At 38.4% G+C, this 26,816-nt stretch overlaps 1 protein-coding gene across 1 annotated transcript in view; it reads left to right on the forward strand.

The window, feature by feature from the left end:
• Positions 1-26,816, forward strand: part of tgfbi (transforming growth factor, beta-induced) — a 61,183-nt gene that overhangs the window by 20,993 nt on the left and 13,374 nt on the right. The window contains exons 3-9 of the mRNA XM_043703488.1: positions 3,306-3,370; positions 7,088-7,245; positions 9,746-9,910; positions 10,053-10,199; positions 13,806-13,947; positions 20,544-20,756; positions 24,750-24,887. Coding sequence (XP_043559423.1) covers positions 3,306-3,370; positions 7,088-7,245; positions 9,746-9,910; positions 10,053-10,199; positions 13,806-13,947; positions 20,544-20,756; positions 24,750-24,887 — 1,028 coding nt within the window. The remainder of the gene's footprint in view (positions 1-3,305; positions 3,371-7,087; positions 7,246-9,745; positions 9,911-10,052; positions 10,200-13,805; positions 13,948-20,543; positions 20,757-24,749; positions 24,888-26,816) is intronic.

The raw sequence follows: 26,816 nt of genomic DNA on the forward strand, positions 1-26,816 counted from the left end.
CACACAACACCAGGTTATAGTCCAACAGGTTTAATTGGAAGCACACTAGCTTTCGGAGCGACGCTCCTTCATCAGGTGATTCCTATGTGCTTCCAATTAAACCTGTTGGACTATAACCTGGTGTTGTGTGATTTTTAACTTTGTACACCCCAGTCCAACACCGGCATCTCCGAATCAGAAAAAATAGATTATCCTCACTTGCAATCTCCTCTAGTCCAGAACAAAGAAAAAAACCAAAAGGCTGAAACTGGCAACAGAGAGAGAACTCAAACTTTTTGTAGCAGCACAGAGAGAGCTGTGTCTAGCAGCTCCAATTCCCAAAACCCCAACTTCAATAACTGAAAGTAAAACCTTAGGTCTGTGGGAGCTTGACTCCACTAACTCTTCTTTTTTCCTAATTTCTATTTTAAAAAACTCTCTGCTTTCCATGGAGTAGACATCTTAGCACCATGTTTACAATACCTCTCTTCATTTGAAACAGAACAAATCTCTCTTAAAGGCACATTTCAACACAAATAAATGTCATGTTTCTTTGCTCCTACACTCCTGTATTTTGTATTGTTATTTCCACTAAAATGTATCATTTCACAATTCTCAACATTAAATCTCACCTTCTTGCAATTCCATCACTGTTCTCTTGGAGTCTGTCACTCCTCCTCACAAGTCACAATATTTCCCAATTTATAAAATTATCTGCAAATTCTGAAATTGTATCTTGCACACCCAAGTTTAGGTAATTAATATCATCAAGAAATATTAATTCTAGTACCGACCCTTGCATTCCTTCAGTCTGAAAAACAACTGTTCACTACTACAGTCAATTTTCTGTCAACTCAACCAAATTTCCAACTTACCTTTATATTCATGTTACAATGATTTGAGGCAGGGTAGAGGTAGAATGGCTCTCTTCTATTTCCAACTTATGTGACCAGAACAGTCTCTTTTTAAAAAGGAGTATATACTTGCTAATTCATGGATTGTTTAACTGTTTACATCTTGTGATGGTAAAAATCACATACAGGCAGGTTTCCTGAAAAGAAAAATAAAGTTATTTATTGTATTTAACCCAGTTTAAATAAAGTAATAAGGACGTTCTGACCTTCCAAGAACATATGCACTCCAAGTGTCACACACAAACAGAAATAAGTTATGGTCTGGAGATACAGTTTAATCAGTATTTTTGAAGTCCCAAAGAATTTATTAGTACAGGGATCTTGTGGATTGAAGGCTTGGATAGTTTCAGGCTGAACTTAATTGCCTCTCTGGATTTGGCACCAAGACAATTCAAATACATCTGCAAATTATTTATATCCATTCTTATAGATTCATGCAGTTTTTAGGTTACTGGAACGGTGGCACAGTGGTTAGCACTGCTGCCTCACAGCGCCAGAGACCCGGGTTCAATTCCCGCCTCAGGCGACTGACTGTGTGGAGTTTGCACGTTCTCCCCGTATCTGCGTGGGTTTCCTCCGGGTGCTCCGGTTTCCTCCCACAGTCCAAAGATGTGCAGGTCAGGTGAATTGGCCATGCTAAATTGCAACATTTAAGAGGCATTTGGATGGGTATATGAATAGGAAGGGTTTGGAGGGATATGGGCCGGGTGCTGGCAGGTGGGACTAGATTGGGTTGGGATATCTGGTCGGCATGGACAGGTTAGACCGAAGGGTCTGTTTCCATGCTGTAGATCTCTATGACTCTATGACTCTATGACTCTATAAATTGCCCGTAGTGTTAGGTAAGGGGTACATGTAGGGGTATGGGTGGGTTGCGCTTCGGCAGGGCGGTGTGGACTTGTTGGGCCGAAGGGCCTGTTTCCACACTGTAAGTAATCTAATCTAATCTACTTCTTAGCTCTCTCCCTGAATTGAGCAGATTTTCAATCAGCTTGCAGGGTTAGATGGAGAGAGGGTATTTCCGACCTAGCAGCCTTGCTTCTTTGGCATCTCATTTGCTCCTCTTCTGCCTGGAAAAAGGTAGTTTCTTAAATCCAGAGTTTTCCTGCCACATGATCCTCTATTTCCAGTTGACCAGTTATTCAGACAAGGTCATAGCTAATGGATTCCAAGTCCATGATTTATGTAAGACTATGACTGGATGAATTGCTTTCTCAGAATACATTGTTTAATGTGATTAGATTAAATGTTTATTCCACCTGGCGGAATACACAGGTGATTGGGTGTTTTGTGAATCAGTTGGGAGATGGCTCAATCGCCTTCAAGATGCTTGATTCTGGCATTTTCTAGACAGGCTGACTCAATTTCAATGTCTTTGGAGTCTGTCAGGTTTGGTCATGCAACGTTCAATTATCCTAGGAACTGCTGTTTCTAGTCATTGACATGCCGTTTTATTCTTAAAACTCAAAGCTTTTCAGGCAATAAGTACATAAAGTCATTTTGTGTCGTTTAAAAATGTTTTGTTGAAGCTTTTTATTCTTCCCTCATCTGAATATTTCATAAGAAAACTAGTTCAATGGGAAAAATGACCATTCATACCACTGAAGAAAATGCTGATTGGTGGAGCATTGCCAAGGGGAGTGTGCTGAACTCCACAAAATAGGTGATAGCCACTTGCTGATTCAGTTCTCAGGCCAGTGTCATGATCAGGTCAATCTGCTGGTTTAAAATTTAAACACAGCCTAGTAGTTAACTGTCAATCAGTATTAGTTGATACATTCCCCAGAGTTCATTTTCTAACCAAGTAGAACTCTCTTCTCATGCAGTATATGTATTGGTGTTTCTCCTTGATTTAGTTTTCCAATATGTGGAAAATATTCCAATATGTGGAAGATGAAAAGCTTCAACAAAATGTGCCTGCTTTCAGCAATACACAAGGTCTGCATTAGCAAACAACTGAAGCTGTTTTTGATGCAGAGCCTAGCTTTATTTTGAAGCATCTTTGTTGACAAGCATGATGTGTGGAACTTCAATATAAAAGTAAGCGTAGAACATAGAGTGAGCTTCCAGTTTTGCAATTAGTGGTCATTATCGAATTTGAAAGGATCTGATCCCATCTATAAAGAATGATTCTTAGCCTGGAATAACATTATAGATTGAAATGTTATATTAAACACAATTCAGAGTCCCATAGTTATTTGTTGATAACTAAACAGTTCTCCTATAGTTCTTCCTTACAGAATTAGAAGACACTTCTTTTTTTTCCAGTGTAGAAATTCAAACTTGTACGAAACTCTAGTCCAAGAAACCACCTTCAAGCATTACTTTATGCTGCAACATTTTTATTTTACTTACAGGGAGAAAGATACCAACCTTCCATAAATGCAAACTTACGATGAATTGTTTTTACAGGATTTTAAGATATGAATGCTGCCCGGGATACTTGAACGTGCAGGGTGAGAAAGGCTGCCCTGTTGGTAAGATTTATCCAATAATTGATAGCTCACTCTTGTATCGCAGGATGAATTGACTTAATGATTTAAAATAACCAGAGTTTGATTAGAAAAATACAGAGAAGATAGTTATATTGGACTCAAAACATTAATTCTGTTTCTCTCTCCACAGATCTTACCCAATTTAATGAGTTTCTCCAACACTTGCTATTTTTATTTCAGAATAAGTTAGAAACACTCTTGAAAAGGCTGAGCCCAAAACCAAGAACACATAAGGAGGAATTTAAGGTTGACTCCAGTGAATATATTCCATCAGTTTGAGGACTATTAGCACATCTGCCATGATTTCATTATAAGACCACTCCCCCACCATTGACTCCTACCCAGCCTCTGGAATTAACATCATATTCTGCCCATGATGTTTGCTTTATATCACCCAGTTGGATATGACCTCGTTTACATTCAATCCCACAATTTTCTGTATGTGGTGGGGAGTCCAGAACAGCAACCGTGATCTTTAAACTAGAATTTGGCCCTTTAGGAAGGAAATCAGGAAATGCATTTTCATACAGAGGCAAGTGGAAATCAGAAATTCTCTCCGACAGAAACCTCTATTCTTGGTCAAGTGAAATTTTCAAAATTAAAATCAATTCATTTTCCTTATGTAAGGAGAAGAGGTGGAGGAATGCAGTTCAGGTACAGATCACTTGTAATGTAAACACGTGAAACAGGCTTCAGGAGTTGCAATAGAAATAAAATACTGTGGCTGCTGGAGCAACTCAGCACCTCTGACAACATATGTGAGTGGAGAAATAAAGTTAATTTTTTGAGTCCACTGATTCTTTTCGGAAACTATAAAAAGCTAAATACTGTTCTGACTACTTACCACTGCTGTACCTATGTGCCTAATACCTGTAATAAGTAAAAGTGCTATTGCAATTGATAATTTCAGTATTAAAACTAAGTAATATAGGATGACTATAAGTTAATTTTCCAAAGAAGAGATTAACTATAAATTTTCCTACATTTCCCATAAAGCGATTCAACCCCAGTCTGCCTACACCAATCTGCAGTTAACACTGAAGCAGTTGTTGCCCATGCATCTGAAAGAGTCTGGAAGGGTTAATATTTTGATTGAATACAGTTTGCATTATTGACTGGGATAGCAGAGTTAAGAAGGAGCTGAGAGGACACAGACCTGTGACTAATGTGTTCCTAACATTCTTTGTAGTCATGTTGATTATATTCATGTAATCAGTAAATAATCACATAATGCAAGGATTTCCCAATCCATATGAGATCGCATTGGCTTGAAGGAACCTACACACAACAGCAGTTTCTAAATAATTTTGACTTATTCCTACTTTCAATCCCATTGACATTATTAGTTAATTTTATTCATTAATGCAAACTTTCAGTAGACCTACAATTGCAAACATGTTCTCATCCACAAGTTCAGGCCAATTTGAGACTTGATTAGGTTCCAGCAGGTCTTGACCTCAATGCTGACCCGCAACGCTTCATAAGGAAAGCCCAAGGCAAGACTTGCTGGACCGGATTTTCTTTAAATTAATATCTGCCTTCGAAAGCTGCATCTGAATTGACCTCCCCTCTCAAAGAAAAATACTTGTTTCACTTAATGCTCTGTGGGAGGGTCATTCACTTCCTGAAGATAGAATCAGCAAGGAATCTAATAAGGGAAATTTATCCCCACCTGTTTCAGGCCAAAGTCCTTATTGTTACAACACTACCTGTAGGAACTTGAGAAAAAATTTCCCAAAAGCGCACTTCGCAAGAAAATCCTACAATGTCCCGAACACTCTGGAGGTTGTTGTAGGCCAGAGATTTCTAGAGGTTCTTAGTCCCAAAAGCAGCTTTTTCAGAACACTGATTGGTTGTAGTGTCATTGATGTTCCTGCTATAAATCCTTGAGTAGTACACCTGCATCGAATTTTCAAAATATACTTGGGAAAGTTCCAGCTTTTTATTGGTAGTAAATTTGCTTACAGCAATCAGATCTTTTGCATTCCAGTTTAAAAGATGAAGTCCAGATTTTCATTACTGAGAGTCAGATTCAAGGAAGCTTTGCAGTTGGATTGTCCTGATCAGCAACCTTCTTCTATTCTACATGTAACTCTGTGCTTTCATTGGAAAATGGTCTTCACCTTAAAAAAGGAGGTCCCGCTATATTGCAGCTTCTACAACAGAATCTGTAACTTTTTAACACAGCAGGAAGTATTGTTCATCTATACATCACTGCACAGCTATTATTCAATTTAGACCACTTCTCTGCTACCTCAACTTGTCCTTTCATGGTGAACTGCAGTCCTTTTAAAAATTGCTACCTTTTATTTATATTTCTTGCCTCATCATATGACTGGCCATGGTCTCTTGGTAGCTTTCTCTCCACCTTTTTAGTATTCAAAATTAGGGTAGATGTAAGACCAGTAATAATGGTTTGCAGACATTCCCAACTGACAGCTTTACACAGCCACAGGTTATTCGGGATTTGAAAATCAAAGTTGGAAAGTTTGGTTTCAAATGACAACGGCTGCAGGACTCAAAATGACAGCTACAATGTTTCTGGCCACTTCCATCATGGTACATGTGACACCCCATTGTGGGCAAGTCATTATAGAGGTGTATCAAATATGGGGCGGCACGGTGGCTCAGCAGTTAGCACTGCAACCTCACAGCACCAGGGACCCGGGTTTGATTCCAGCCCCTGGTGACTGTGTGGAATTTGCACATTCTCCCTGTGTCTGCGTGGGTTTCCTCAGGACGCTCCGGTTTCCTCCCACAGTCCAAGGATGTGCAGGTTAGGTGGATTGGCCATGCTAAATTGCCCATAGTGTTAGCTGTATTATTCAAAGGGAATGAGTCTGGGTGGGTTACTCTTCGGAGGGTCGGTGTTGGGCCAAAGGACCTGTTTCCACACTGTAGGGAATCTAATCTAATCTAATCTAATCATGTGTTAGAAGCTTATTAGGCAGATTATAATATGAATCAGCTTTTCAGGATAATTTGATCGGCATCCTGTAAACCTGGACCGTGCAGTTGTAGTGTATGCCCTATGTAAATACCTCCCAGCTGAAAATGCTGTTTAAAGAACTTGCCATTCATCTTGCAGAACAAGATACTTAGTTGCTGCATGTGGAAGGGAGTGTTAACATGTCTTCACCGGGGCTTTGATCTCAGTACAAGCAAAGCTGCAAATGTGTCTGAGCATAAGAACATGATAGAAGCAGGAGCGGGTCATGGGCCCTTGACCCTCCTATGCCATTCAATTTAATTATATTTTATCATCTTCCTCAATTCATTTTCTGGGTGACACCCCACCCCCATGCTCTCATATTGTTTGACACCCTAACAGACCAAAATTTTATTCATCTCCATCCTAAAAATGCTCAGTGATGGAACATCTAATTCCTTCTGAGCACTACAATCCTTCAGAGGAGACAGTACACAAAAGCTATGCATGCACTGATTTTGAATTGCAGTACCTACACCTGACATTGGGAGAAAACCGATTTTAGCTCTACGTCTGTTGACTACGTAAGCAAGTAGCAGATTTTGCATTTTGCCATCAAAAACATCTGTGATTTAAAATAAATAACAAGCAATTTAATTACATTGTATTTTCTAATTCTCTTGCCAACACTACATATTATTATAATGATTAACGTTTTCTGGAATTCTATGTAATGAAATGATACCTTTGCTTTTTCACCAATTTTATAGCTTTACCAATTGATAATATCTACAACACTTTGGGAAATGTTGGATCAAGCTCCACTCAGCTTTATTCAAAGCAAGCCAAACTCAGACCAGAGATTGAAGGACCTGGTACATTCACAATGTTTGCTCCCAGTAACGAAGCCTGGACTGCTCTTCCAGCTGTAAGCACTCAATGCTATCTTAATAATTTACCTTGAAGTAGATGAAATTGTCATGAACACTGTTATACAAATAAGAGGGCATGAACTAGAAGTAATAATCAGCCTTCCGAGCTTGCTCTGCCATTCAATAAGATCGAAGTCCACCTTTTTTCCCCTTGTTTCTTGAGAATCTATTTATCTAAGCCTTAAAAATATTCAAGGATTCTGCTTAAACCAACTTTTCAGGAAGAGAATTCCATGAATAATGACACAGAGAAAGAAAAACTTGCCTAAGCACCTTAAGTGGGTGACCCCTGATTTTTAACCAGTGATCTTCTTGATTTAGACTCTGTCAAAAGATAAAACATGTTCTCCACATTTACCCTGTCACAGTGCCTCAGGATCTTATGTTTCAATCCAATTACCTCTAATGCTTCTAAACTCCAATGGATACAAGTCAAGCCTGTCCAATCTTTTCTCATAAGACAACTCTTTCCTCCCAAGTGTTAGTCAGGTAAACCTGCTCTGAATTGCCTGCAACTCAGCTTACATCCTTCCTTAAATAAGGTGATTAATTCCATGCACAGTGCTCCACTTGTGGTCTCACCAATGCCTGTATAATTAAAGCATAAACTGTCTCCTTTTTTATTCAGTTTCCCTTGTGATAATATAATACTTCATGAGCTTTCCTTATTACTTTCTGGACCTCTCATGCTTCATGCACAAGGACATCCAGATCCTTTTACATCTCTGAGCCCTGCAATCTCTCACCATTTTGATAATATGCTTGTTTTTATTCCCCTCTGCTGAAATTAACAATTTCATATTTTCCCATTTTATACCCCATTTGTTGCATCTTTAACTGCTTGCTTAAATTATATACATCGTTTTTGTAGCTCCTTGAGTCCTCTTCACCACTCAGCTTGCTACCATCTTTCTGTTGTCAACAAATTTACCTGTATGCAACTCGCTACATCATGATTTTTTTTTATTTTCTGCAATAACCTTTGATGTTACACCTTTTCAAAAGCCTTCTAGAAATCAGAATATAATGCACCCTATTTATCCATTACACGTATTACCTCCTCAAAGAGCTTCAGTTAGTTGGTCAATCTTGATATCTTTTTCATAAAATTGTTAGTGCTGTCTGATTACCTTGAACTGATCCAAATGAGCAGTGTTACTTTAATTAAAAGCTTCCGATATATTCCCTATGTCTGATATTATATTATAAAGCAGCGCACCATCACCTTCTTAAGGGCAACTAGGAATGGGCAATAAATGCTGGCCCAGCCAGTGAACCCACATCCCATGAATGAATAAGATAAAAATCAGCAGTCAATTTGTGCACACCACAGACCCACAAACAGTGAGATGAATGAATAGATAATCTCAACATGATTGGACAGATAGGACCTTGATTTAACATCTGTGATAATGCACTTTAATAGTACAGTCTTCCCTTAGCACTGTACTGAAATGGCAATCTCTCAACTGTGATCCAATCTCTGGGGTGTGACTTGAACCCAAGTCAAGAATGTCACCATTGAGACAAGAATGATGAGCTTCTTCCATTATTGGCAAAAACAATGAGTGACAAATACTATAAATGAAAAAGTGTAATACAAGTAATAAAAATTGCATTCATATGGTATTAAGCTGGATGAGTCAAACTTTATTTTCCTTTACTTCATCACTCCCAAAGATATTATATCACATTAAGACATGCCAGTCCAATGTATCACCCAAGAGCTATAATATCAATTGGATGGCAACAGGCTCAAAATGAGGTGAGTTGCCATAATGTCCTGTTGATACTAGTGATGTGGCCAGTTCCATATTCAAAGTGGTTTACTGCAATGGCCTACTTCAGACAATGGACCCTGTTTAATATGGATTTTAAGGGCCTATGGATGTAAATCGGACACTCATTTATATTTTGTATATGAATTGGTCAAAACCATTTTAAAATAAGTATTGAATTACGTTTGTGGACACAGGGGAGTACTCCTGCTCCACTAAGGTCCACAAAATAAATTCTGGTCCTCTTCTGTTTTCCCGAGCGAGCTGTTTGTCACTTGGTCGCTCAAGAGTCTAACAAAACTCTAACAAATCTTATCTGTTACCTGATTGATAATGTTGGACAATTTCAATCTATGAGTCCTCTGAGCTGAGGCCTGATAATTCTTCACAAAATACACACGTGTACCTTGCCAATCAGGCAGCTCCAAGTGGTGGTCATAGTGAAAACCACAAATTATTTTTTCACCATTTAACCTGAAGATTGTGACCTCGAATGAACTACAACATGTTCCACTATAATTGAAATAGGATTAAGCCAACTATTTTTGTGGCTTATTGTCTTTTGTTTATGCAGCTTAAAGACTATATCATAAGGAGTACTTGCCAACATTGATAGATGACATGTAAGAGGAAAAATAAGTCATATGTTAATTGAATATCTAATAGCTGAATAATGTTTGCAATTTGATCTAATTGCCTTTCTTTTCTTTAAATATAGGAAATAATTGAAGCTCTTGTAAGCAATGTCAATATTGAGTTGCTCAATGCCCTGCATTACCATATGGTTGACAGACGGATTCTCACAGATGAACTGAAACATGGCGTAACATTGCCTTCAATGTACCAAGATTTAAATATATTTGTACATCACTACCCCAATGGCGTAAGAAAAACTTATTAGTTTTAATTAAGTTGCAAATATATTGGAAATTCTTGTTGATGTATTCCTCTGTATCCCTTGCTCTTAATTATTTTAGAAAATTTTGAATGGCAGTTCTAATTTGTGTCTCTTATATCCAATACAGATTGTCACAGTTAACTGTGCTCGAATAATGAAGGCTGACCATTTTGCAACCAATGGTGTTGTGCATGTCATTGACAGAGTCATCACAGCTTTAACAAATACCATTCAGGATACTCTTGAAATTGATGATAACTTCCAGCAGCTTAGAGTATGTATAAAATAATTAACACTTGAAATAATATATCAGGATTATTTTGTGAATATGCCTTGTATTTAACTGTTGATATTATAGTTTCTAGGATTCTGTTTTTAATATCCCCTCATCTGACAGTTCAATTTCACAGCCAATGGTTTTTTCATTCTATTTTTTTGCTCCTAAGAGAAAAATATCAGTAATTATGCAACAAAGGCTCCTTGTACTCTTTACCACAGAGAGTTTATTACAGGCAAAGTGTATAAGGAAGAGAGCCAATGACACAAGTCAATGATCTTCAAGTGACTTTATATTGTCCTGGGACTTTCTAGGCTTCAATTAATTGTTTCTTTCTACAATTAGAGCAAATTAAGGGTGGTCAGGTGAATGAAGTGTCAAAGAGTTATAGATGTCTGCAACATAGAAAGAGATCCTCCAGTCTATTGAGTCTGTGCTGGTCAGAAACAACCACTGACCTATTCTAATCACACGTGGCATCACAAGTGCACACCTAAATACTTGTAACTGTTATGAGACTTTCAGCCTCTGTCACACTAACAGACAGTGTGTTTCAGATTCCCACTACACTGAGTGAAAAAGATTTTACTCACATCTCCTCTAAACCACCTGCCCCTTATCTTAAATCTTTCCCACTGGTTAATGATCCCTCCAAGGACAAATGAGTCTTCCTGAATATTCTATCTATGCTTTCCATATTTTATACATCTCAAGGATGTCCTCCCTCAGTCTCCTCTGCTCTAAGGAGAACAACCCCAGCTTATCAAATCTCTCCATCCCAGGCAACATCATGGTACCTCTCCTCTGCACTCTCTCCAATGCAGTTGCATCCCACCTATAATGCAGAAATCAGAACTGCACACAATACTCTTGCTGTAGCCTATTCGAAGATTTGTACAGTTTTTGCATAAACTCCCTACATAAACATTCTATTCCTCAACATAAATATTTGCATAAACATTCTATTCCTCAGCTAATATAGGCAAGCATTCCACTTTATCTAAGCATCCCCCTACCTTAAGGGACCAGTGGATGTGCACATCAAGATCAGCTGATCCTTGGTGCTCTAAGGCACTTCCATTTATCATGTGTTCCCTTGTCTTGTTTGTCTTGCTGAAGTGAATCATTTCACAGTTATCCAGATTGAATTCCATTTGCCACTGATCAGCTCATCTCACAAGTCCATTTATATCCTCCTGTAATCTAAAGCTATCCTTTCCACTATTTAACACTCCACCCATTTTCATATCATCTGTAAACTTACTGGTCAACGCTCCGACATTCAAGTCTAAGTAATTTATATACACCACAAATAAGAAGGACCTCAACATTGATCCTAATAGAATCCCACTAGATGCTAACTTTCAGTCACAAATATACCCCTTCAGCATTACCTCTGCATCCCAATGCTCAGCCAATTTCGGATCCAATTAACCACATTTCCTTGGATCTCATGGGTTCTAAGCTTTGCTATCCGTCTCCCAGACAGGGCCTTATCAAAAGCTTTGCTGAAGTCAGCATAGACTATGTCAAATGCGTTGCCTCATCTACACACTTGGTCAACTCTTCAAAAAGAATTCAGTCAAGTTGGTCAGCATGAACTCCCCTTACCAAAACCATGCTGACTGTTCTTGATTAATCCCTACCTCTCCAAGTGCAAACTAATTCCGTCCTTCAGAATTGCTTCCAATAGTTTCCCCACCACTGAAGTTAGATTGACTAGCCTGTAGTTTCCTGGCTCATCCCTTGCTCCATTCTTGAATAATGGTACTATATTGGCTATTCTCCAGATTTCCTGGGGCTACAGACGAATTGAGCGTTATTGGAAATGGAGATTTTCCAGCTCATCTTCCCACTTAGATTTGACTCAGATGCAAGAGTGCCTGGAAGAAGCACTTATTAGCGCTAATGTTTGGTGTCTTTAGTTCAGGCTATGTGTTGGCGACAGGCAGGGAAGGCCTAAAATGAAAGCACCCTTGCATTTATAAGAAATCTGTTGAATTCTGCAGACTGAAGATGAAAGCATGCCTGTAAATTTGAAAAGTTCAGATCAGATCATGCTCACAGGATGTTCCTCATTGATATATGAGAGGCTGAACAGTGCAGGAAAAAACCCAAAATCAATCTGATTGTTGATAGATGAAGTAATTATGTTTGAAACAATTAAAGTGTAGACTAGTTCCCAGCTACAGTTTAACTGAGATTGATGTGTTTTTGTTTTTGCTGCTGTTTACCTTTTATTTACTATCTATGCAACTTAACTCCGTGATCTGCCTGTATTGCTAAGACAAAGCTTTTCACTGTGCCTCGGTACACGTGACAATAAATTAAATTAAATTAAATTCAATTGATGAGATAGACATAGTTTCCATCTCAAACTAGTTGGTTTGAAATAATTCTAAAAAGAATATTTTAGTATTGATTCACAATTGTTTAGTATTCCAATATTTTCCCTGAATGGCTGGTTCACTCAATTGGCTAAATGACTAGTTTGTACCTTATGACAACTCCAAAAGGCAGGCTCAATTCCTCCCCTCCTACCCATGGGTGAGGTAGACTTTGGCTTCCACAACTTGCCCTTGAATGTGTAAGGCAATGACAGACTGCTAATGACAGAAAGAAAACAGATGGAGCATCAACAGATGTTGAGCTAAAGACCTGAATAGGCCGACCACACTTAAATGAAACCTTTCCTGATCAGAATAAATGCATTGCAATTAGATATATCTGTATGGTCCTTATGTATCAACACCAGACAATTTTAGAAAAATATTGCTCGGATTGACTTTGTGATTTAGATCAGATTTCTTGTTTCATGAGTTTGTCTGAATTTCCAGTCATCAGTGATGTCAGAAATTTTTCCTGACTTTGTGTCTGTTTGCATCAGTCAGTACAATCCTGATCAGCCAGAGATTTCTAATTTCAAAATCCTTCTTGGAATATGAGCTGTAACTAGATTGATATGAGGGGCAGCACTCTGCTTTGATGCCATTTCTCATTTTATCCACCCACTGTGGACAGTTTAGTTGCAAACAGCAACCTCAATTCCCACCTACCATTTTCCAACAAATCCAAACCATTGAAAAGAAAGACACTATTCTAAGATTTTAAGTGTCATCGCAGTGGGTCGATGTCTTTAAATGCACTTTTTTTTCTTATATGCTATTAAATAATTAAATCTATTCCCATACTTAAGTGTTTCTGAGGGCAGTATCAACGGTTGTATTTATTTATTGGGTAAAAACAAGGACTGCAGATGCTGGAAACCAGATTCTGGATTAGTGGTACTGGAAAAGTACAGCAGTTCAGGCAGCATCCGAGGAGCAGGAAAATCGACGTTTTCGGGCAAAAGCCCTTCATCAGGAATACCAGGAATTTATTTATTGACAAATCCTTCTCATGAGACGCACTTGCAAATTTCTAACATGCTTCTAGTGGAGAATAGTATTTCACACCTTCAAAAAATGTTTATATGTGGTAATTCAGATGAAATAGATTACAATGGTAACAGTTACTGAATTTTAAACCTCGCAGATCATTTTGCTGAGGTACTGAAATGTCAGACCTGCATTTGTTATCTGTACTTGTGCACTGTGTTTGTAGGCTGCGGTAGCTGCTGCAGGGCTGGAGGAAATGCTTAGCCAAGAAGGAGAGTACACTCTCTTTGCTCCATCTGATGAAGCATTCCAAAAGATACCACCCGCAACTCTGAACCGAATCTTAGGAGATCCAGAGGCTCTGAAATGTAAGATAGAACTTAAAGCAATTTTGCTGAACAAGGTATCTAATATCCTGCTTACAAAATAGTCTCACACGATATTTATGGGCAAAATGGACCATTTGGCCTGGTGCTCAATACAAATCTCTTTTCAACCTCCTTTATCAGCCCCTGTCAGCATATTCCTTTTAGACTTTCCTCCCATTTTTTACTTGTTCCAGTTGTTATTGACCAGGCCAGACCCCTTAAAACATTTCAAGAAGCTAGCCCTGACCCTAACTTTTCAAGTTGTTTTGAGCAGGTGTAAAGTGAATATTCCAGGAATATTCCTGGAGCAGTAGGTCAAAACCTCTCCACTTTAAACAAAACAGAATCTATTTACAAAGTACCAAATGAAACACAAACAGAAGAGAACGGGGTACAGCATGACTTAATCTATCCAAAAACCCAACAAATTATCCCAAGTTAATGATGCTGTTCCAAATTCCTGCAACAATCCCCATAAACACCCCTTAGCAAAAGGGTAAAATTAAACACAGGGTCTTATAGGAGAGAGAGAGAGAGAGAGAGAGAGATGGCAGAAAGATTCACATGGAACAGTTCCATGGAGCTGTTTCTTGGATCAGCAGCCTCAAACATTGACTGCTTGCTAAAACCAAACCAGAGAAAAGCTGAGCTGGGAGAACTGACCACACCCTTTGATTGTACAAGTGTTTGTTTAAAACCTTAAAAGCTTCTTCAAGTAGATAAACCCAGACATTTCGGGATCTAAGTGTTTACGACCGCTCTGGAAAAAAAACAAGGACAACATAATCATGTTAAAGGAGCAGCATCATCACACAGTTTGCCATTAAATACATCTATACTTTTCACCTCAGTTACTCCTTGTGACAACAGCCAATCCCTCAACCTAAATGCTGGGAAAAAATCTATTGGATTTATTACTATGTTTTATTTATGGTTCAAATGGATTTTGTGCTAAATTTGCACCGAACTTGGATGGACCTACGTACAGACGTTACTGTACGCAGTTTTGGTTGCCATAATATGAAAAGACTTTTGTTATGGACCAGGTCAGATCCCCTCAAAATATTTTAAGAAGGTAGCCCAGACCCTAACTTTTATTTTTTTAAAAGGCAGATATAAAAGTGGATACTCCAGGAGCGATACAGCTGGTCAAATCACTCAACCTTTAACAAAACAGAATGTGTTTTGGATGAAACATAAACAAAAAAAAACAGAGGTTAGAATAATCAATTTATTTGATAACCAACCAAACTCTATCTCAACTTAAAGCTGTTCCAATCCCTACAACATCCCATAAACACACCCCTTGGCAAAAGGTAAATTCAAACTCTTTACGGGCAGGAATGGTTTCATGCAAGAAACATCTCATAGAGTCATCATCATAGAGATGTACAGCATGGAAACAGACCCTTCGGTCCAACCCGTCCATGCCGACCAGATATCCCAACCCAATCTAGTCTCACCTGCCAGCACCCGGCCCATATCCCTCCAAACCCTTCCTATTCATATACCCATCCAAATGCCTCTTAAATGTTGCAATTGTACAGCCTCCACCCTTGAATGTTACAAAATTTCAAATGCTCATCCAAGTACTGTATAATAGCTTTGAGGATTCCCAGGCAGTGCATTCCAGATTCCCACCATTCTCTGGGTGAGAACGTTTTCCTCAAATGCTCTCTAAGTCAACTGCCTTTCAACTTAAAATTATTATTCACCCTTCAATGAAACTGTTTCCTACCCACTCTGTCCATGCCCTCATTGTGTTGTACACATCAATCACATCCCTCCTCAGCCTTCTCTGCTCTGAAGAAAACAACCTGAGCTTATCCAGTCTCTCTTCATCGCTAACTGTTCCAGCCAACAGCAGGTGAATCTCCTCTGTACCCACTCCATAGCATCACAGTGTTTTGCAGCCTTCCAGATTCAACATCTAGTTTAGACATTTGACATCATACCCTATGTCCCTAAATATTTTTGTCAGACAGAACAATTCCTTTTCTGAATGCTTCTGTATTCTCAATCCAAGGTGGCGTTACCAGCCTGGTAGGTGGCGTTCAGGGTCCTGAGCCTGTCTGCTCCAGGTTGGCCACATCCTTTCTCTTCTCTTTTTGTCTTCTTTCTGACTTCAGTCTGAAAAACAACCCTCCACCACCACCCTGTCTTCTACCTTTGAGCCAGTTCTGTATCCAAATGGCTAGTTCTCCCTGTATTCCATGAGATTTAAGCTTGCTAATCAGTCTCCCATGGGAACCTTGTCAAATGCCTTACATCTGTTGAAGCATAGAACCACTTTTCACTGTAGTTGCTTCTCTAGGTCCAGACAGTTTTTGACTGCTTGCTAAAAACTAAATCAAACTAGAAACAGGAGAACCCTTACAATCCCTTCATTGTGGAAACAGGTCATTTGGCCCAAAAAGGTCCACACTGTCCCTCCAAACAGTATCCCATCCAGACCTATTCTCCTACCCTATTACTCTACATGTCGCCTGACTAATGCACCTAACCTACACATCCATGAACACTATGAGAAATTTAGCATGGCCAATTCACCTAACCTGCTCCTCTTTGGACTGTGGGAGGAAACTGGAGCACCCAGAGGAAACCCACACAGAGAATGTGCAAACACATACAGTTGCCCAAGGCTGGAATCGAACCTGGGTCCTTGGCGCTTTGAGATAGCAGTGCTAACCACTGAACCACTATGCAACCCAACTGGCCACTCCCCTGTTATTCTTTTAAAGTAGTTATTTCCAGACATATGGAACCGCTGCCTTTATGACCGCTCTTGAAAAAAACCAAGGACAACCTAACCTTGTTAAAGGGGCAGCATCGTCACACTTTTGAGGAACTGGTGATGGTACAGAAAAGATTAAAAAGATATAGAAACATTGTGTTGGGGTGCATATCAAGTAAGGAATAACAGGCTGGTCCACTTATCTTGTCCCTATCTCGAGATGAGGTTCAACCATCTTTTGCTCCAAAGGTGTGTCATAACATTTGTTAACCAATTGATTGGGAAATATTCTAGTAGTGAATAGAAATTCCTGAATTAGACTTCAATGTTGAGGTTCAAGCTGAGTATAAATGCTGCCATGTACTATTAAATGGATCTTAGACAGCGCATCAGAAACTAAGATATGAAGTTTTTTTTAATGGCCGTGTTACTCTCGGGCATATAGCCTTGCAAAACTACTGGCCCTAGTTTCTAGGCTATCTCTTTTTAATATCTTTTAGGACTAACAAATTGAGCCTAATTAAAGGAAAGTAATAACCCTTAAAATGGTACCACAGTAAAAAAAGTTTAAATAAAGTTTATATTCAAATTAAGATTTTAGTTTGGTGAGGAAATAATGCAGTCCAGCCCTTACTGTAGCCAATGGTTACATAATGAGCAGACAGTGTGCTCTCTCTCCAGGCAGATTTAGACACAGATATAACCACAGAAGAGAGGCAGGTAATTGGGTCCAGCAACTCCTTTCATGCTTCCCCAATCTGAACCTCTTAAGTGCACTTTTGTCAGACCCACAACTAGGTCTTCCGACTTGCGCATACCACCCTGCACAGACTGGTCAAGTATCAGGAGCTTGGGACTTAAGTAAAATAAAACTTTAGTAACAGCCCACTCAAAAACAGAAACAGATTTTGCTACTTAAGTTTTGTTTTCATTGTTGTAAATCATTTGTATGTGAGGAACTTTCTCAAGGCTGTACAAAATATACATGGCCTGGGAGTCATGAACCACCTTAGTCAACTATTGCACAGAATTGTTGCTGCATACAAAACTAAATGCTCAAAGCAAATTAAATTTAAAATGAAAATATTACTGTGGGCAGAGCCGGTGTACTCCAACCCTGGTGATGTCCACTAGTTGCAGAAGGCCTCATGTAAACCAGTGGACACTGTATGCTTCTTCTCCAATGACCTCTAAGCATGGATGTAATCTTGAAAAAGAGGCAGTCAGTCAGGTCTAATGACTCCCTCAATGCCTTCCTGTCTGGGTTTGTTAATAACCACCTTGATTAGATCCAGTGCAGACCCACAAGGAGTTCCTCTGACTTGACCGGCCACCAGCGAGCAAGAGATCAGGATCATGGGACGGAAGTAACGACAAATCTTTAATGGCTGTCCATTGAAAAAATGAAATGTGACTCCATTTTAGTGTGTTATGGACTAGGCCAGACCCCTCAAAACCTCTTTAAGCAGGTAGCCCAGACCGTAACTATGCTATTTGTTTAGTTAGGTACATAGTAGATATTCCCAGCGTAAATTAGCTGGATTGACTGCCAAGTTTTAAACAAACAAAATTTACTTACAAAATTATGGAATGAAACACAAAGAATAAAAACAGAACACCACATAACTTATCCTATCTAAACCCAACTTAATGATGCTGTTCCGTAAAACACCTGCAACAGTCCCAGTACACACACCCCTTAGCACAAAAAGTAAAATCAAGCAAAGGCTTGCAGTTTGCAAGGAGAGAGAGAAGTCCAGCAGCTTGTTTCACATCCCCTGCTGCAACGGAACCAAAAATATCTCAGCTGCCAGGACTGGCCATTCCCCTTTCATTATACAAATTATTTCTAAAACATGAAAGCTTTTGTCCTGAGGTATCATTTGTTTAGGGGTAAACAAAAAGGGCCCCAATAAGCCATTTGTCTCTGCACAACTCAATGGAGCCTGGGCTATATAACGACCCCTCTGAAAAAAATCAAGGACACAGTAACTTTGAGAAAAAGGACCAGCTTTGTGACAAGTGCATGCAGAAAATACAGGTGAACTGGTTGTCCATGAGCCATCTTAGATTCCTATTATGTGTGACTATTGGATGCAATCCACTCCATATCAAATCCTTAATAGTAAAGGGGAGGACTCCCACATCAGGAGCCTTTGACTCCTAGATGTTTTCTAATCAACCTGTCAAATGTTATTACACATGTCTGGAGCAAGTGGGACTACATTGCTTACTTTCAAGACATAGTCCTCACATTTATTATCCGTCTGTAGTTTCCCGAAGCAAATAGTTGTAGATATTTGAATCAACCGGTTAAATGAATCTTGTGACATTGCACTGAAGCAGTTGGGATTTGAACATAGCCTTCCTGACTCAGAGGAAGAGACACTACCACTGTGCCAAGAACCTCCTGCACAGGTGGTACTATTTACAATCAATCAATACCTGTCATCTGTTTGCCCTTCACCTTACCTATGTGATTAATGTGACGAGTTGGCCTAAATAGCTTATGCAGTTCTGGTTTCACCACATCTTCTCCATCTCAACCCTAACAAAGTGATTCATATTCTCACAGATTTCCATTAAGTTAGCTCTAAGAATTCTCTTTTCCTAGAGAAAATAATGTAAGCATATCTGACAAGTGTATCCCCTCAGTTTTAATGCTATCGTCAAAATTCGTATTTGTCCCTTCATCAGTGCCCCTTGAACTTCTTTTTAAAGTATGCCAGAACAATTCAAAATACTCCAAAAAGATTCATGCATGTTTTGCATAAATTTTCTGTTTTTCATTCTATTTTTGTTAAAACGAAACCACATAATTTATTTCAATGGCATTGTTAGTCTACATCATTACTGTTAGTAAATTGAGCATTTGTCCTCCAAAGTCCTTTGATCTTGTATCTTTTGGGCATTTATTTTTCAAGAATATAATACCCTTCTCACTTCTCATGCTGAAACCTGCCATCTCTCATGTACATATATTGCAGTTTATTTTCCAATTATTTTCTTGAAGTCTACCTCTGTACTAACATCATCCCAATTTGATGACATCGGCAAATTTTGAAAATGTAATATAATCTCTGAATTTAAATCAGTTTTGCGAATGTTGTTAAGTACATGGTGGAACACCATTTCAAATCTTTGGCTTGTTTGAGCAATTACTATTGTACCCTACTCTCTCTCTTTTCTATATTAAACTTGGCTTATCACTATTCTTTTATGCATCTTCTAATCTCACATTCTCTAACTTTGGTCATGACTCTGTTAGGAGAAAGTGAGGTCTGCAGATGCTGGAGATCAGAGCTGAAAATGTGTTGCTGGAAAAGTGCAGCAGGTCAGGCAGCATCCAGGGAACAGAAGAATCGACGTTTCGGGCATAAGCCCTTCTCCTGAAGAAGGGCTTATGCCCGAAATGTCGATTCTCCTGTTCCCTGGATGCTGCCTGACCTGCTGCGCTTTTCCAGCAACATATTTTCAGCTCATGACTCTGTTACCTTGCCAATGGATACATTCTATATGCACACACTTGGACACTGAATGTTGGCAATCTATTCAATTAAGAAAAAGCACATTAGTCAAATTCAGTCTCATTTTAATTCACATTGTTTTCTATAGGGACCATTGTAATCATTCGTATGACAAAACTATATTGAAGCCTAGATTATGTATTCAAGTCCTGGAATGGTGCTTGAATCAACAACGTCTGACTTGGGGACAAGAGTCCTGCGAATAAGTTCCACTGTATATTTATTTTACTGAATTGTGTGTGTATATATATGTCTGTTGGGAATATCTAAGAATAAGGAATTTTAAAAATTTAGCAACAAATGAGTGAAAAGTTGTCACTGCATTATTTCCATAGCTCTACTCAATTACCATATTCTGAAAAAAGTACAATGTGCAGAAGCCATCATCTCAGGTGCACCCATGGAAACCTTAGAAGGTTCAACATTGGAGGTAGGCTGTAGTGGTGACAGTCTGACAATCAATGGCAAGACTATCATTACCAACAAGGACATACTAACAACAAATGGGGTCATTCATATGGTTGATGAGCTACTGATCCCTGATTCTGGTAAGCAGCAGTCCATCGTATTTTGGTTGTCTCTCATTAATGTTCAATACTGAAGGAACTTGTTGTAAGGATAAATGTAAGAGTCAATGTAACATATGTAAACACAATTATTGATAAGGAGGTCAGTTAGTTCAGTTGACTGAATGGTCGGTTTGCTATGCACAATGATGCCAACAGCATGGGTTTAATTCTTGAACAGACTGAAGTTACCATGAATGACCTTCCTTTTCAATCTCTGTCCTCATCTGAGGTTTGGTGACTCTCAGGTTGAACCACCATCAGCCGTGATTTCTTTGAATGGCGAAGAGACTCGATGGGCTGAATGGCCTACTTTGCTCCTATGTCTTATGGTATTCCCTGATGAAAATACAATCTCTCACCGTTTCTGTCACAACCAAAGTTGTTTTCCCCAAAGGTCACAGAATAGAACTACAACAGAGTGTATCATCAGTCTGCGAGAATGATTTTGCTTAAAATGGAACAACTGTGTTTTTGTTATTTTTGGATAATGGACAGGATTTGTAGTGGTCAGGAGGTGAGTTAGTCATAGCATAATTCCAAATCTCTGTCCTATCATATGAGCCATAGTAGTTATGTGGCCACTCCAACTAAGTTTCTGGACAGTTATAATTCTGGAATATCATGGTGGGGCAATCAGCAAAAGGAAATGATCATATTCTGTCATGTAAAATTCATTGGTTGACACACCTGTGGTGTGAATAATAGCTCAAGCCTAAATGTTGTGCAGCAAGAGTTGCATTAATTACTGATCCTCTCAATTATGACAACTGATAGCAGCTTTCTGCCTCAGAGAATGCGTTCAGTATCACAGCTATCTCCAAATCCACCAACATTGAAATGCAACATCATACAGTTCTCAAAAACACTAAATTAGGTTGCTGCAGCTGGACCCAGATTTCCAGAAATCAAATTTAAAGACTTTAATAAAACTTTCTCTGTCCAGCTATGAAAATCTTTTGCATCAGTGAGGAAAAGATGCAGGAAATGTAGGTGGAATTTTTATCACAAGAGTTGCAATAACATATTTAAAGACAATTGATCATTTTTTAAATCATGTGATTGCAAATTTAAAGAAAGCATTAGTGAGTTTAGATGATAGAACATGGAGCATTAACAGTTAGTCTGGCTGAAAAAATATACATCATACTTACAAGATTTTCCTACATAACTAGGGAATTAATTACATATGTTACTCAAAACATAAAATGTTTGGAATGGAATTATGATGGTCTGGAATGTGTCTCACAGACTTTAAGTTCTGTCTCTATCTATTGATTGTTGTTGAAGTAACACTGGACAGCATTCCTTCATAATACAACTTTGAATATCCAGGCATATATGATCTTAAGTCAGTTTAAAAAAATATCAGGTAAAATTGAATTATTTCACTTTGAAAACATTGCAATGTAATCAGAATTTTATCTGATAAACCTTAATATAAACAAGTATATATAGAATCAAGAACTGTACTGGGTGGAGACAAACTAATGGAATCATTTGCCAATTTTTCAATACTTAGTTCACATCTTTGGTATTAACACTGCAAAATTGAAGCCCCTAAGAATTATAACATTTCAAGATGACAAATGGCTCCACTTAATTCTTCTTGTGGAGTTACTGAAATAAAAGGTCAACCGCTTTTGCTTTTCCTCAATATTATTTTAAAAATTGTCCATTTAAGCAAACTTCAAAAGGCTATAATTTTCCCCAAATTCAAATCCAATAAGTATAAAATCCACCCTTATTGCTACTATAGCAGCAAAAAGTTGTTTTTACATCGAGGTAAAGAAGTGTATGAAGGGAATTCCAGAGTTTGTGGCCTAGGTAACTGAAGGAACAGCCACCAATGGGGGAGCAATCTTCTTTGGAGATGCACAAGAAGCAAGAATTAGAGGCACACGCATCTCAGAGGATCATGGGATTGGTGGAGATGGCAGGAAGAGGAAGGGGCAATGACATGGAAGGATTTACAAACAAGGATGAGAATTTTAAAATCCAAATTCGACTTAACTGTGTAGATCAGCGTATACAGTGGTAATAGTCAAATAGAAACCTTCTGCATCTAAAACAGGGAGCAGAGTTTTGGAGATTCTCAAAATTACAGAATACAGATTGTTAGAGATAAGCCAGGAGTGCATTGGAATGGTTTATTCAAGAGGAACAAAGACAGGATGAAGCTTTAACAGCAGATAGGCTGAGAAAAAGGCAAAAAGGGGCAATGTTACAGATATGAAAATAGGTTAACTTAAAGACACACAAATCTGAAGTCTGAAGATCATCTCAGTGTCAGATGTGAGAGCAAGATTGTGAAAAGAAAACCAAAAGAATTGTGGATGCACGAAATTAGAAACAAGAACAGAAATTGCTAGAAAAATTCAGCAGGTCTGGCAGCATCTGTGGCAAGAAAGCAGACTTAACATTTTGGCTCCAGTGACCCCTAGTTCTGAAGAAGGTTGTGAACAGATTGGCTTAATCGCAGTCTGTTGCCAGATAATGGTATGGAGTTGGTAGTTAGGAAATGGAATTTTGAGCAAGAACTGAGAGCAGTGACTTCAACCTTCACAATATTTAATGGGACGAATTACTTGCTCAAGTAGCACTAGATGTTGGATAAGCAGTGGGATAATTTTAGCAAAGGTGGAGGAGTCAAGAAGGGGGAATGGGTGCATTAGAGCTTGCCATATATTTTTATATTATGACTTTGTATAGAGTTCACAAACTCTTTTATCTTTCGTTACTTTTGAACAACTTCTTCCACTGCTCTGATTTATTTTTTGAATTCTGACCCTAAGATAGCTTTCAGATGCTTATTTGTCCAGTCTGTATTAGCTTTTCAGTTGAATTGTCTTTTTTCTGTTATGAGTAAAGCTTGTCTGTAATTATCAACAAAGTCAGTTTGATAGCCAGATAATTTATTTTCTTTCATAAAATTTATTTACTTTATATATTGTTCAGTGTGTTTGAAAACTTTAATGTTATGCTATTAATTTCAGTTTTTTCACTGCTTCACAATCAACAGTAAAGCATAATTTTGGATTTAGGCATTTATGCAGTTTTTATTCTGATTAAAGCTGTTACTCAGTAAATGAACAAGCAATAACTATGTGTAACATCTGTATTGTGTTACAATCCATGGGGGTAGCATGCCATCAGTCAAGCCCTGCAATTCCCAGAGTCGAACCAAAAGTTAGTTTTGTTTGAGATGCATAATGCACAAATGTACCTGACTTTCAGACCAAGATTGATAGATGGCGGAGACCTTCAGATTTCTGTCTAAAAAAAATTATTTATTATCAATAATTAGAATATAGCTATCCTAATAAATCCCAGTTTTTAAAACTGGTTCTTTCTCCTTGCAGTCCACAGTTTTTAAACCCACAAAAATACAAGACTCAATTCTTGGAGCTGTGTGTTTTAATTAATTGATACATCTGCAGTATGTTGACAACCGGAGGGAAAATACAAACTGGTAAAAATATTAGATTAGATTCCTTACATTTTGGCTCCAGTGACCCCTAGTTCTGAAGAAAGTTGTGAACAGATTGGCTTAATCTCAGTCTGTTGCCAGATAATGGTATGGAATTGGTAGTTAGGGAATGGAATTTTGAGCAAGAGTTAAGAGCTCTTGGAAACAGGCCATTTGACCTAATAAGTCCACACCAACCCTCCAAAGAGTAACCCATCCAGACCCATTTCCCTCTGGCTAATGCACCTAACAGTATGGGCAAATTAGCATGGCCAATTCAACTAACCTGTGGACTGTGGGAGGAAACTCACACAAACACTGGGCTGGAATCGAACCCAGGTCCCTGGCACTGTGAAGCAGCAGTGCTAACCACTGATCCACCATACCAGCCTGTTTTTAATTTTGAAAAAGATCTTCCTATATTTAAACATGCAACCCTAAAAGAATCTTACTGACTTGCTGCTCCATTTATTCTAACAGACTTAACTAGATTGACTATTTTACAGCCAAGACCCTTCTAGAGTTGACTCATAAGCCTGGTGTTACCAAGATTGGTGACCTCTTCACTCAAGCTGGTCTGATCTCCCATTTAGAAAGCAGAGAGCCTTTAACATTACTTGCTCCTCAGGATGTGGCATTCACAGGTAAACTTAATCTATACATTGTCAATCTATATTCAAAATCTAAATAATGTCATTTTCTTTTACACTCATTCAGCCAAGCATAGTTATCAAAGAAACAAGACAAAATGTTAAATTGTTCAGTGTATGTTTCCTTGTTTAAGGATCAGTGCAACCAGGTTTTGTAGTTCACAAGGAAGTATTTTACTGGTTTCGCGAATAAGAACACTCCTTATCAAACTGACGGTTCTAAGTAATGAAAACAAGAAGATCTAGCAACAATTAAACATTTTCCATCTCTACCAATCCATATTAGTGACTATAATTTCATCATTACTACCAGTTGATCAGTGAATTTAAATTGCTTAGTTTTTGCAATAACTCAGTTAAAATAGTTACTTGATGTACAGGCCTTGAATATTGCTAAAAAATTGAATGGTGTTTATCTTGCACTCAGCAGGACATTCACAAGAAATAACAAAAGGAAAATAACTGTATGAGTATAGTGTCCTGATTGCTGAGCAAGTGGGCTCTGTTTGTTAGAGGTATTTCTGTTGAGAATGCACCTGTGGTGATGATGACTGATGACAATTCTTGTGAATTGTCCTGATGAGTTCAAGATGAAGACCTTTGACAATAGGTATCTTTTCAGCAATACTCATAGCAGAGTGCCTTGTAATATATTGTTCGGAATAGATGACATGGGAACTATTACTTGACACATTTCAAATATTTTGTCTGGACTTAGAACTTACACTTTTGTTATGTTTGTTTTATTAGTTAAATTTACATATGTTACATATTGAAAGTCGATATTCATGGAAATTCCTTGTATTAAATGATAAAGCAGAATTTAAGATCTTAAGATGCAATGGTGGTGTCCCTACTTCTGGCTAGAAAGTCAGGTTCAAGTCCAATCTCAGTATGATAGGCATGGAGTTGTATCATAATCTGTCTAAACTGGTTCATTAATTTAATTCTACTTTATAACTTTGTATTAGTTAAGCACATATCAGACAGGTGGAGAGTTGTAATTTTAAAGTTAATTTAGCTTGAATGTCATGCTTCAATTCAAATTGAGATTTGGAAATGCATCCTTTTTTGGGAAAGTCACAGGATTAATTGTGCTGACACTGCATGACCAGAACAACTTAGGAGAATTAGCATCATTGACATGACTCAATGTAATGGTTCACCGAACCACTTTCAACAAGATCAAACCCATGACCTTTACCAGCCAGAAGGTTTGAAAATGCATATTACCATCACTACCTTCCAGCTCTTTGCCATGTTCCTTACCATCCTGACTTGGAACTGAATCACCATTCCTTCAATGTAGCTCGAGCTAAATCCAGGAATTCCATTCATAACAACATTCTAAACGTACCTAGACCACTTGGTCGGCAATGGTTCAAGAAGGCAGCTCACCAATGCCTTCTTAAGGGCAGTTAAAAGTTGGCAATAAATGCTGGCCTACCTTAACAATGCCCACATGACAAGAACAAATCAAGAAAATAAATCCCAGGCCACATTTTCAGGATGTGTTAAACTACTTGATGCCCTCATGGTGAAGGGAGATCTGGTTGGTTCCAATGAGATACTGGTCAACCCTGGTGGCTGGTGGTGATGTTGGGAGGCAGGAGGGTTCCTTGGTTGTATGCATACGCAGGATAAGTATTTGGGTGGGGTCAGGACGATCATTCCTGTTTGTTCTGATTTCTCAAATATAAAAATGGTTTTTGGGATGATTTTCGAAATGCCTCTTGTGAGCCTGATTAGCACTATTGTTTTGTCACTCAAATAATGGACTGTTGTAAATGACCAGCGCAAGAACAATACAAGTGTATTCAGTTATTCCTCAAAGTTGCAATCAGTGCTCACTCTATCCAATTGGACTCTAATTTATATATTCAAATAGATTTCCCATCTGAAACTGGCAGGCTCTTCAGCTTC

The sequence above is a fragment of the Chiloscyllium plagiosum genome, chromosome 14, assembly GCF_004010195.1.
Source record: "Chiloscyllium plagiosum isolate BGI_BamShark_2017 chromosome 14, ASM401019v2, whole genome shotgun sequence".
Classification (NCBI taxonomy): Eukaryota; Metazoa; Chordata; class Chondrichthyes; order Orectolobiformes; family Hemiscylliidae; genus Chiloscyllium; species Chiloscyllium plagiosum.